Source organism: Trachypithecus francoisi, unplaced genomic scaffold (genome assembly GCF_009764315.1).
Source record: "Trachypithecus francoisi isolate TF-2019V2 unplaced genomic scaffold, Tfra_2.0 Lachesis_group12, whole genome shotgun sequence".
Taxonomy (NCBI): Eukaryota; Metazoa; Chordata; class Mammalia; order Primates; family Cercopithecidae; genus Trachypithecus; species Trachypithecus francoisi.
In genome coordinates, this window is record NW_022681457.1 from 38,949,067 (window position 1) to 38,962,934 (window position 13,868).

The following is a 13,868-nucleotide window of genomic DNA, read 5'->3' on the forward strand; positions in this document are numbered from 1 at the left end:
ATAGCGGTAGTCTAAATAGGGATAGATAGCCCAGAATGCCTTTCACCTACAGCACATTGATTCTGAAAACCCTAACAAAAGCAATTACTTTTCAGAGATTAAAAATCTTGTTTCTTTCAAAAGAATAAAATGAAACGCAAACCTGGTGTATTATCTGAGCTACAGGAAGTTGTTCAGCATATTTCAGAGGTTCCACTGGTTCCTCATCCATCTGGTCATCCTTATAGCTGGAAAAAGAGAATTTAAAAACACAAAGCTAAGGCAAATACTATTTTGAAATATGGCAAATATTTAAATATGTCAAATATGAAATATAGTAAAATGTATATATTTAAGTTTTTGAAATAATCAGTATTTATCAACAATCTTTGAAACACTACCATTGAAAAATTTTAAATGACTATAAAGGTATTCAGACTACGTTAAGTAACTATGCAATAAAATTAGCTAACATCACTTAATGTTCTCAGATCCTGTCGTTCTCTGAGACAAAAATGTTTCAGTACACTTTGTTCAAAAGAGGGTGTTTCTTTCATAGCCCTTAAAGGTCTTCAAAACCTGGCTCCAACCAAACTCAAGCCTCATCTCCAGCAACCCTTTCTCTACTTAACAGTCTACTGTTTTAGTTATATTTTACTGGCCAAACCCCACTGGGCCTTGCACCTCCAGGAGAGAGACCTTAGGAGAAATCAATCCTGCTGACATCATCTAGCCTCCAGACTGTGAGGAAATACATTTATGTTGTTTAAGCCATCCAGTCTCTGGTACTTTGTTATGGCAACCCTAGCAAACTAATACCTATTAGCATTAGGTATTTTTGCCTCAATTAAAAAATAAACTAAAGTAAATACTCATTGACCAAAAGAAAATACACACACACACACACACACACAAACTTGCTTTAAAGCATTTCACAGTGTATCTTTTAAAAGTTTATTCACTTTATGTATAAAAACACATACAGGTTGGGTGCAGTGGCTCACGGCTGTAATTCCAACACTTTGGGAGGCCGAGGGGGGTGGATCACTTGAAGTCAAGAGTTTAAGACCAGCCTGGCCAACATGGTGAATCCTCATCTCTACTAAAAATACAAAAATTAGCCAGGCGTGGTGGTTGCATGCCTGTAGTCCCAGCTGCTTGGGAGGCTGAGGCAGGAGAACTGCTTGAACCTGGGAGATGGAGGTTGCAGTGAGCCGAGATCATGCCACTGCACTCCAGCCTGGGAGACAAAGCAAGAGTCTGTCTCAAAAAACAAAACAAAACACAAAAACACAAAACACACAAACACAAAACACACACACACATACATGCACACAGCAACAAAAGAAAAAACAGACAAACTCTATAGACATCATCAAATTTGAAGACTTTTTTTGTTTCAAAGGACACAATCAAGAATGTAAAAACAGTCTACAGAATGGGAGAAACTCTGCAAATCATATAACCAAAAAGGAACTGATATAATAAGAATGCATAAATACAACTCAAGAATAAAAAAGCAAACAACTCAGTATTTTTCCTTCCTTATCAAGGACATTCTTAAGTGCAAATGATGTATTTTTGTTTGTTTCTCTTCTATTGTGGTCAGCAGTGGAAAAAATACAGTGACCACTTATGCAGGTTGGTTCCACTGCCTTGATTCCTGTTAAGGCACCAGCAGTTTTAATAAATATCTTCTGAAAAAATAAAAATTAAATCACCAACATTAATTCTAAGAGTATAAAAGAAATATGACAAAGTCACTCTTCATTGGTTATTCCAAAAATCTAAAATAACAATGTATAAGATGAAATACATTTTTTTCTCACAAAATGTCTCTTAGTCAATATAAAAAATATTCTTTAGGTATACAAAAATATTTGAAATGCGGCAATTTGTTTTGAATAACTTTTTATAATGCCATGTAGCTGTTATGAAAAATTCCAAACACATTTCTATATTTTTTATATTATTTTCACAGGATCATTTAAAAGTGAGCTGCAGATATCGTGACAGTTCACATCTAAATATTTCAGCAAAATATTTATCAACCAAGGATATGTCTGAAATGTTTCTTAACAACTGCAGCACTTTTTCCAAATGCAATTCACAAGTAATCTTGAGTATCACTATGGATATATGAGTATTTTACTTATCCAATGTTTCATAATCAATTAAAATGATTACCCATTTCTATAATTTCTTAAAAACATATGTCCACTGCTTTCTTGCTTTATTTTGATATCAAGAAGTGTGATGTTAAGTTGGTTCAATGTTAATTATTTTCATTTTTAATTCTTTTTAATTTTTAAATTACTAATTTTTTGGCTTGGAAGCTCAGATGGCCTTTATTTTCCCTTTTGCTTTAAGGTCTAATACTATAATATATCTTAAAAGTTGATTGTTACAGATCAAGTTTCCCAGGTACACAGGAAACAGGAGTCCTTTCAATATGGAAATTCAGATCTCATTTTATTTCAAAAAATGTTTTATTATAACTTTAAATACCACATCTGTTAATTTTCCACTTATTTTCTAGTTCAAGGTGTTGAACTAAATATACGGAAAATTCTCTCTTTCTGATCCTTTTCATTTCTTATTTCAGTTTCATTTTCTTGGCTCTTTCTATTCTTTATGCCTTTTATTGAACTTTTGGAATATCTATCTTCCCTTGTCTACCTTGTAATTTACTTTTCATTTCTGAGATGATTTTTCTTTTTTCACCATTTACTTTCCCGAGTTCAGTCAACTGCTGTTTCACATATCTTCCTGTTTGTCCATTTCAATTGTGAGTTTTTGAATGTCTGATTCATGGTATCCTTTCATAATGCAATTGCTTGTTTAATATAGGTTATTCATGTTCAGACATTTCGTTTCAGTTTTCCTGTTTTGTAATTTTTCTTTGATTTCTTTCCTTCCTTTTTATTTGTGCTTTCATTCTGTGTGTGTGTGTCATTTACTTAGGTCTGATTTTAATTTTGTTTTATACTTATTATAACTTTGTAAAGGTGCTGGCTTCTTTTTCTGTTGAGGATTATTTGTATTGGCTTTTTCAGAATCAGCAGTAACAAGTCGTCTTGCCATGGAGGGTGAAGGGAGGTAAGTTGACTTACTAGGTTTCTCAGTTCAAGAGCACCCTCTTCTGTGGCTTCACTGAAGTGTAGTTGCTTTAATAAGTGGCGCTTTTTGTGGTGGGAGGGGCAGGATTTGTCTTAAAAAAAATTGTCTTGTTCCCGTAGTGCCCTTATCTTCAGCTGCCTTCTTTCCTTTCACCACCACGACTCCAAGGGACACTGCTGTCCCACTCTGTCCTTTGCAAGTAGTCTTCCATTATCTCAGAATTCATGCTTTCCCAAGATTGTCACCTAAGGTCATTCATACATCCTAAGCCCCATCTTGCAAATCATTATTAGTCAGGTCTCTGACAAACCATATATAATTCAGACAGAGAAAACTACAAATATTAATTTCAATTTACATGTGGCAGCCATCCTAAAGGAACCTGGAACTTTTCTCCTGTGAAATGGTAAAGTTCTCTTTTCTTAAAGTCATCCAAGTGTTCCTTTTACTTAACATTTTGAGTTATTTCAGAAGCCCCCTAAAAGAATGTTTTTTCCATGATCTCTTTCCAAGATCCTTCACTAAGAAAATCTATTTAAATAACTTAATAAGGGAGTAATTTCTACATGGAAAAGGCTGTGCATTCCTTATTTTGCTTTACTATTTTTTTTAAATAGAGTTTTTGTAGAAGATAACACATGTTATTTACTTACTTTACAAAAGGATTTTGACTCCAATAGAGTTATACTACCATCTCAAATGAAAAGGCAATTAAAATACTGTCCAAATCCTCTGCATAAATAAAATTCTCCTGGCAAATTATGAAGCCTATGAAGTTAGTCTTTACAATCCCCTGTGCTTTCTGGTGTTTTCTATATCCTTTTTCTCTTTCATATCCAGTGCCCAAAAAATACTTCTCTTCTGTGCTATTCAAGCACCCTAAAATAACACTGTAAAATTATTTACTGTGTCCATACAGAAGGTTATCTCTAACTCAGAAAGAGTAAAGTTTATATTCTATAGTGCCACACTGAGATCAGATAATTCATGTATAAAATAACATACAGCCAGGTATGATGGCATGTTCCTATAGTCCCAGGTACGTGGGAGATTGAGGAGGAAGGATCACTTGAGCCTAGGAGTTAGAGACCAGCCTGGGTTACATAGTGAGACCCTATCACAAATAAATAAATAAGCATAAAATTACATAGTTTATTTCATAAAATTACATAGTTATTTAAGAAGGCCAAAGCATCTTTCCAAACACTGGAAATAAAGCCAACAAACTGAACAAGAAAGCAGAGACACTGTGCTATGCTAGATACAAACTAAAAATTAAGAATATCAATAATAATTAAAGACACATCATCTAGAGTAATCCAAAATCATTAGGAAGAAATTCTCTACACATACCAAAAACAGGAAGGTAGCCAAATAGTATAACCTGTTTTGAAAATATGGCTCAAAGAAGCACTTGAAACTAAAAGGAAATAATAGAGAAATCAAATTAATTTCTTCCTAGAATCTCTGGAAAAAAGGATAGAAAAATTCACACTCCTAAACTGCATTTTTAAATGTTCAAATAGTCATATAATAGATAACGCATATTGTACAAGATATAATTGACAAACCTGAAAATTTAAAGACACTCCAAGTAAAGAAAACTGAAGTTTATTGGTCAATGCAGACAAACACAAAATGCTACTACAAATTCAGAAAGGTCCCAAGAGTCACTAAAGCTTATTTTCGTGAAAACAGGCTATATAGCAATGATAAAACAATCTAATACATTACTTCCCTCGAAATGAGATCCCCTCCAAACTCCCTGCATCATTATTTTTCTAATTATCAAACTAAACACTTGTGAGAGAAGATATGAAAATAGAACTTCAGTTAAAAGCTACTTTAAAGAAGCACAAGAAAGACGGTAAGCCAGGGAAAAAAGACTTAATGTGGGGCAGAGAACAGCAAGTTAAGTCCAAAGAGAACTAAGGTTACACTAATTTATGGCCCAACTGTTGAAATGCATCTTATTTACTGTCAGTTTCCAATGTCGTATAAAAATGCACACACTAGTTAAATAAGAAGACCTGTCAAGCAACTCAGTAAAGCTAATATAATAAAATCCCAGAAAAGCAAACTCTTGTTTTCATTTGAGAGACTTTAAAAGTAACTTCTTGTTTGGTAAAAATTATAGGCAGGTTTTCCAGAAGTTCACACAACCAGCTAACCTGAATGCATAAGGAACTATCTGTGTAGAGTCAAAGGCAATTCTAAAATACTAGTGTAGAGTTATGGGGGATATCAGAGAAAAAACTTGTCAAAATTATTGAGCACTTACTCTGAACTCTACTAAATCTATCAGGAGTTAATGTACATTGTTCCAGTCATTTTATTTTGCTTTTACCATGCATATTTAAGTACACATGAAAAATACATAGAATATCTACAAATCATTTCATTAATAAATTATACAGTATAATTCAGCAACTAGCTTTTTTCATTCAAATGTGAGGTCAAATGTGACCTGTCACCTGTTTCTGTATGTCCTGTGAGCTAAGAATGGTTTTTATGTTTTTGAATGGTTAGAAAAAATAAGTCTAAAGAAGAATAACATTTCATAACTAGTGAAAATTACACAAAATTTGAATTTCAGTGTTGTACTATAACAGCAGAGTTGCATATTTACAACTGAGACCATATGACCTATAACCTACAAACACTTTAAATATTTACTATCTAGCCCTTTACAGAAAAAGTTGCCCAGCCCATACATTAGAATAATTATTTAGAAGTGGACTTGCTGGGTCATAAGTTATGTACATTTTAAATTTTGCTAGAAACAAGTAAATTGCTATCCAAAATGGCCGCATCAACGTATACTGCCACCAGATATGCGTAAGTTCCCATATCCTTTCAACATCACCAATTAAATTTCTGTAAGAAACAGTATCTCATTGTTTTAATGTCCACTTCTCTTCTAAAATCACCTTTAGGTGATCACTAACATGAGTCTTTTTCTCTTCTTAAACTGTACTTCTTTTTTCTTCTATTTGGTTTGTCTTTTAAAAAATTAATATGTAGAGTTATTTTGATAATATAGACAAATTCTTTGAAATAGATGTTACAAATAATGTCACCACACTTTTTCTTCTCCTTTACCTTTGTTTGCATTCTTTTTTTTGCTATATATGACATTCTATTCCATTAGTCTTTGACAATCTTTTTTTATTAGCTGTAATTTGAGTACTGTGACACCTTTCCCCACTCCTAAGCAAAAAAAAAAAAAAAAAAGTTATTCTGCAATAATTCTGATGTTTCCTTTTTGATTTTTATCTTTAATCCATTTGCATTTTGTTTTTACATACAGTGTAAAGGGGAAATCTAATTTTGTTTGTTTCTCCATGGCAAACCAATCGCTTCAACATAGAATTTTTTGACTTACCTATCCTTTCCTCCAAGTAAAACCATATATATCATACATATATTGTTATGCATGAGTCTCTTTGGGGGCTTCATAATATGTTGTATATTTATTTACCTAATCTGAACCAATATCACATTATCTGAATCACCACAACTTTAAAACAGAAAATCCTGGTGTCAGATAGACTAAATGCCTCTCCCACCACTACTGTTCATACACCTTAGTCATCCAAATGGCTTTGGCTTTTTGTTCCTTTACTAGTCCACATGAATTTGATAGCCAGCTTATTAAGTTCCATGAAGAATCCTACAAAGGCAGAATGTAGTAATAGTTAAGAGAGCATACCTGGAGTTAGACAGCTAGTACTTCCACTTATGAGTTGTGTGACCAGATACAAACCTCTCCACATCTGTAGTCATATATAAAATGACTATATACTCCACAGCTGTTTTGAGGATTAAACAAGTTAATAAATTCAAAGTGCTTAGAATAGTGCTGGTATTTATTAAATACTGGAAGTTTAAGAGAAATTGAATTGCATTTATTTACAGATAATTTAGATAAAATTATATGATAATTTATTCTCATCCCTAAACATGTTTCACCTCTCCATTTATAGGTGTTCCTTTATGATCTATAATTAATTTTGTCTCCATAAAGATGATGTACATCTTTTAAGATGTGTAATTGGGTGGCTTATAACTTTTGTTGCTTATTTTGTATTAATATATCTATAGATACACGCATATATCTATTATATGTAAATAATATAGGCATATACTATTGATTTCCATGTAATGATCTTTTATCTGGCAATCTTACTAAACTCTCTCATTAAATTTAATATTGGTAGATTCAGTTAAATTTTTATATTATACAGCATCTGTGAAAAAAAGGAAGAGAGAGCTCCTGATCCTCACACCTCCTATTTCTTTTCCTTACTCCATTAGTTGAGACTTTTTGTGCAGTAACAAATAGATGGGATTATAGCATGTATTATCTCATCCCTGATTTTCATCGAAATGCTTCTATAATTTCACACTATATGAAGTTTGCTGCTAGTTTAGACACATTCCCTTTATCAAGTTATGTCCCGTTTATCTGGAGTGTCTAAGTCCCTTTTTTAAAAATATTATCATTTATGATTAATGATTTTATTCAAATGTTTTTTCTGTGTCTACTGAAATAATTCTGTATCTACTGAAATAATTACAAACTATTTCTCATTTAATGTATCGATATGATGAAATACACTAATATATTTTCTAATCCTGAATCATTCCTCTCATTTTAAGATAATTTCTATTTGGTCATGAAATGTTTTTATTTATACACTACTGAATTTGAATTTTATTTAAGATTTGTACATCTGTGATCACAAGTGAGGCTGGCATTTTTTTTTTTTTTTTTTTTTGAGACGGAGTCTTGCTCTGCCACCCAGGCTGGAGTGCAGTGGCCGGTCTCAGTTCACTGCAAGCTCCGCCTCCCGGGTTCACGCCATTCTCCTGCCTCAGCCTCCCGAGTAGCTGGGACTACAGGCGCCCGCCATCTCGCCCGGCTAATTTTTTTTTGTATTTCTTAGTAGAGACGGGGTTTCACCGTGTTAGCCAGGATGGTCTCGATCTCCAGACCTCGTGATTCGATCTCCAGACCTCGTGATTCACCCGTCTCGGCCTCCCAAAGTGCTGGGATTACAGGTTTGAGCCACCGCGCCCGGAGGCTGGCTATTTTTTTCATTCTCTCCTTGTCTAGTTTTGGTTTCACTGAATGAGGTAGGAAGCTTTTTCATTCTGTTCATATTATGTCTGTTCATCAGCACCTCAAGTGGTTAAAAAATGTCAAATGTAAAAACCATCTAAGCCTGCTGTCTTGTTTGCAGTTTGTTGGGAAAGGGAACATGTTTTTTTACAGTTAAAAAAGGAGCAGTATCTTTCAGATGAAGGCTTATTTCTTTTACTTACTTTTTTTCTAAATCTAAATATTACATTAGCCACATCCAAAGTGATTTTTATATCCTTATATTGAAAATGTCTCATGTAAATAGTACATTTTTAGGTTATGTTTTTAATTTAGTATGACCACTTTTTTCTTTGAAATAGGGTACTTGGTCCAATTATATTTAATGTAATAACTGATATACAACTACTACCTATTTTCTATTTCCCATCTGTTCGAATTTCCTTTTTCTTCTTTTGAAACAGCCAAATATTTTATTAAATCTTTTTTTCTGCTATGAACTTGATAGGCGTATTTTTACCATTATCGTAGCAATTATATTAGGACACACAACTTGGACTTGGTAGTCTAATCAAACTGTTCAACATTATCATTTCTTCAATAATTGTAGCACCTTACAACACTTTGACTCCATTTATCCTCCTGCCTTTGGCCTTATTATTGTCATATATTTTAATTCTATGAATACTTTAAACTCAACAAGATTGTGGGGGTTTTTGTCTAATTAAGTCAATTATTTTAATTGATATATTCACTGATTCTGGCTCTCTTCATTCTTTACGGAATTTTGTTGTCTTTATAATCATTTCTGGCTGAAGAATTTCATTTAGTTTTATTTTATTTCAAGAGCATTGGCAACAAATTCTCTGTCTGAAAAACATCTTGATTTCATCTTCATTTACGTAAGATATTTTTGCTGTGTAGAGAATGATAGGTTAAAAGTTTTCTTCCTTTCACTACTTTAAACGTGTCATTCTATTGTTTTATGGCTCTCATTATAATAATATGTCAGTATTAAAGATAATGTAAGCTTCCTTCTCTGTCAGGCTTTTAAATTTGTTCTCTATGTTTTTTCAGCATTTTGACATGTGCCAAACTGTGGTTTTCTTTGCATTCATTTTGCTTACAATGAATTAACTGAATACATGGTCCGACATATTTCATTAGTTTAGGAAAATGTTTATTATCACTTTAAATATTGTCTCTTCTTCCTTATTTTCAATCTGTCATCTAGTTTGGGACATTATTTACACATATGTTGGACCATTTTTCTGTATCTAACATGTCTCATAGCCTTTTCTGTTTGTTTTTTTTCTGTGCTTCAGTTTCAATATTTTCTATTGTACTGTCTTCAAGTTCACTAATTCTATCATCTTCTGTATCCAATTTGCAGTTAAGTCGTCGTTGAGTTCTTAATTCCAGATACTATATTTTTCAATACTAGAATGTTTATTATTTTAGTTATACTCATATTCTCTGGTGAAACTCCCCACCTTTTCATCTATTTGCCAAGAATATTTTTCCTATTTTCTTGAACATCTTAAACATAGTTATTTCAAAGTTTTGTCTACTACCTCCAAGTTTTGGATCACTTCTGAGTTTGCTTCTATATTCTGTTTTTTGTTTTTCTCTTGGTATATGATTACGGTGTACTAGAAATTTTTAATTGATGGGTGTAGGAAACTGCATACGTAAGAAAGGTTATATACAGTGTTATTTTCCACTTGAGAAGGTCCGTGTGTTCCTCTGCTGGGCAGTTAAGAATGATGCTCTGATCACTTTTACTCATTCAGGGACTGAGCTGAATTTAGACCACCTGGAAATTTTGATAAGACTAATTCATTACACCTTAATGTGGCCCTATTCTAATGGTGAGGCCCTTCAAGGTTTTCAATTGAGAGCCTGGCAGGTTTTGTTTCAACACAGAGAGAGTAAGACTATAGAGATTTCCACTATACTGTTCAAAGGTTTCTGACTTAGATTTTCGGACTATTGTCCTGCACAGCTTAAGGATTTGGCATGCCAGCCTCACTAAACTGCCAAAAACTATACTCATCACTCCGTCCCCATTAGTAACCCTTTAACAGAGGCCAAGCCCAAATTCTCACCTGTAGCGCAGAGGTATGTGACTTTTCTATGCAACTAATCACCTCAATCATAGTATGAAAGCAACCATGATGATATGTAAATCAATGAATAAAGCTGTTTTCCAATAAAACTTTATTTTAAAAAATAGGCAACAACAAGATTTGGTCCATGGGCCATAGTCTGCTGACTTCTGCTTTTGCTACACTGGGAAAAAGCAAGTGTACCCAAGAGAAAAAAGTGACTAGCAACTGTCAGCATTAGTTCACCACAATCTCCACAGCTGTCAACTCTTACCTGGTATGTTCTTAAGGGGCTCTCATCCTGAAGATGTTTATCTCTTCAGTAATACAAGACTAGTAAATTCATAGCTCTGGTTATCAGATGTTTTTTGCTTAGTAATTTAGCTTCCCTTTAGTTTTAGAATTTGGTAAGTATTTTGAAAGGAAAATTGGTAATATAATTGAGACAAATATCTTGAAAAGGAAAGTTATTTTTTGAGTGAATGACAATTTTGTCACTCTAGCCTAACACAGTCACCAAAAATGTTGCTGGTAAAATTTCTCTATACTCTAGCAGTGGCCCACTGCCAAGCCCAGATTCTCAACCTCTGGTCTGCTCCCAGAATCGGCAAATGATTACAGAGAAAAACTGGTTACAGATTCTCAGCTCATCTCTGAGAAGTTTCCCCAAATCTGGACTTTTAGATTCTCAGTCCTCATTGCTTCTGCAACTGATATTTTTAAAAATACAATTTAATCTGTCTTTCCTAATTGTTCTTGGTGAGTCCATAAGCCTACTGCAAAGTATTTCATCCTGTTCAGAAGTAGAAATTGTACACTACTACTTTTGATATTTTCATTATCACTTAGTCCCAAGTATTTTTTTAAATTTTCATAGGTTTTTAAATATTATTCTAAGAATTATTCAAAGAGTGTTTTTAAATCCCCAAACATATGTGTTTTAAACAATTCTTTTTTACTACTGATTGTAACTATTACACTGTGATCCAAAAAAAAAAAAATGCTCCTTAAGATTCCACCACTTTATGTTATTAAGACTTACTCTTTTGGCCTAGTATTGGTTAACATTTGTAAATGTTACAGTTTGTCTTAAAGAGAATATTTATTCCCTAATTGTTCCATTTCTTGGCTCAAGTTTATTGATTATGTTGCTTACATTTTAAATTTTAAAACTTTTGGATGGATCTTTTATTGGTTTCTGGTATTGTAATACTGAAATATTCCATTACAATGATAAACTTATCAACCTGTTTTTTACATATGTAAATTTTTGCTTTAAACATTTTGTGGTTATATTACTAATTAAGAGTTTAACATGCTTTTCTCTTCCTGATGAGATAAACTCTTACTTAGTTACCTTGCTTATGATTAATAATGTTATATGCTGTATACTCTATGTACTATGTGCATACACATATATGTACATGTACTATGTATATATTACACACTATAGGTATTTAAGCTTTCTTTTGGTGAGCTGTTGCCTAGTAATCCCTTCAGTTTCAACTATTAGATATCATATTTTCTGTCTGTAGTTATGCCTCTTTTTATCCTAATACACTATTCTGTTATAAATTATTATTATTCACTTATTTAAATTTATTGTGATTAAAAAGTTATCACTATTTCTCTTCACTCCTTTACTGACTTCTCATTGATTTTTTAATTTCATTTTTCTCCTATAACGTTTCTGATCTTATCTCTATTTCTATTCATTTATTAGTCACTCTAAAAATGTAAACTGCCTACTTTCCTCATTGTCTAAAGCTATTAAAATTTACAACCCTTTTCCCAAAAATTACACCTTTTTCCCAAAGGAAAAAAAAAAATCTGAAACTCCAGAATACTTTAACCAATCACTTCCTCTTCTCCCACATAATGTTGTTATTAAATACATTAATACTTTGGTTTATCTTACTCCCCCAAATAATTACTATCATTGTCATTATCATCATAAGTATACAATATATTCAGTTTTTGCTTAAATTTACTCACACTTTACCAATTTATTACAGCATTCCTATTTACACTCAGACCTCTCTTCTGTTTCATTTTCCTTTTTCAAAAAGCGCATCCCTTTAGGTATTAAGGTGTGTTGATATCAAACACTCTCAGCTTTTGCATGTTTGAAAATGTCCTTATTTTTCATTCAGTCTTTAATGGTAGTTAAGCTAGCTTAAATTCTAAGCCAACAATAATTTTCTCTCAGTAGTTTATTGGTCTTACTCTAGTAACTTTTGGTTTCCACTGTTGGTATTAAGATGCTTGCTGTCAACTTAGTTGTTACCCATTGTAGATACCATTTTTCTCTTTGACTGATTTTTAAATCTCTTATGTACTTAGGGAGTTCTAAAATGTTCACATAAAGTATGAACTCTGTGTATTGTTCTTTGGATTTGTTGAACTACCTTCAAAATGCAAAAGTATAAGCCATTATCTCTTATATTGCCTTTTGCTCATTCTATATTTTCTTCTCCCTGGAACTCTAATTAGACATAGCCAACAGTTTCCAATATTATCTTCATGTCTCATGGCCTGTCTTAACACTTTTCATCTCTGTCTATATTTCATACTGAGTTATTTCTTTAGATCTCTTAGTTTACTAATTCTCCTTCAAGTATGAGTTATCTTACAAAAATCATTAAAATCTTTTACTCCTTCCTGTATCTATTCATACCTTTTTGAGATACGACTTTGTAGCTCCTTCTAAGAAAAGATATAGTCTGTTTTTCCAGCCCTTGAATTTTACTTGGATTTGTGATTCCTTCTGCACAACAGGATGCAGCAAGAATAACAGGGCTCCAGTTTAAAATCTTGGCCACAAAAGGTCTTGCACACTTTTGGGACCCATGGATAACCTCTTGGAGGATAAAGGACCATATGGGAGCTGAATCAACATCAAAAGTCCCAGATATGTGAGACAGTATAGCCAAAAATTAGAAGTCACTCATTCAACCCAAAGATGACAAATTCTGAGAAAGCACAATATAAACTAGAAGAACCATGCAGGTTGAGCCCATCCTAAATTGTCAACCCTCAGAATCAAAAGCTAAATATGTGGTTGTTATTTAAAGACATTAAGTTTCGGAATGGTTTTTGATGTGTCAATACCTCAATAATATGTCTAATATTTAATCTGTTTACTACATTTTTAATTTGAATAATTGTGGTTTACAAATAGGAAAGTCTATCTGGCCTTTTCCAAATATGCCTCATCATTCTTTATCATGTTGTAACCTTTGTGTAATCCTTCATTTCCTTCTTTTATTTTTATTTTCCTTCTTTTATTTGTATTTTTTTTTTTTTTTTTTTTTTTTTTTGAGATGGAGTCTCACTCTTGACACCCAGGCTGGAGTGCAATGGCACGATCTTGGCTCACTGCCACCTCTGCCTCCTGGATTCCAGCAATCCTCCTGCCTCAGCCTCCCGAGTAGCTGGGATTACAGGCGCATACCACCACACCCGGATACTTTTTGTATTTTTAGTAGAGACGGGGTTTCACCATGTTGGCCAGGCTGGTTGGGAACTACTGACCTCAAGTGATTTGTCCACTTCGG

General features: G+C 33.1%; 1 protein-coding gene across 2 annotated transcripts in view; it reads right to left on the reverse strand.

The window, feature by feature from the left end:
• Window positions 1-13,868, reverse strand: part of PIGK (phosphatidylinositol glycan anchor biosynthesis class K) — a 122,680-nt gene that overhangs the window by 32,526 nt on the left and 76,286 nt on the right. For both annotated transcript variants that reach the window (XM_033225337.1, XM_033225338.1), the window contains exon 10: window positions 143-227. In XM_033225337.1, the coding sequence (XP_033081228.1) occupies window positions 143-227 (85 nt within the window). The remainder of the gene's footprint in view (window positions 1-142; window positions 228-13,868) is intronic.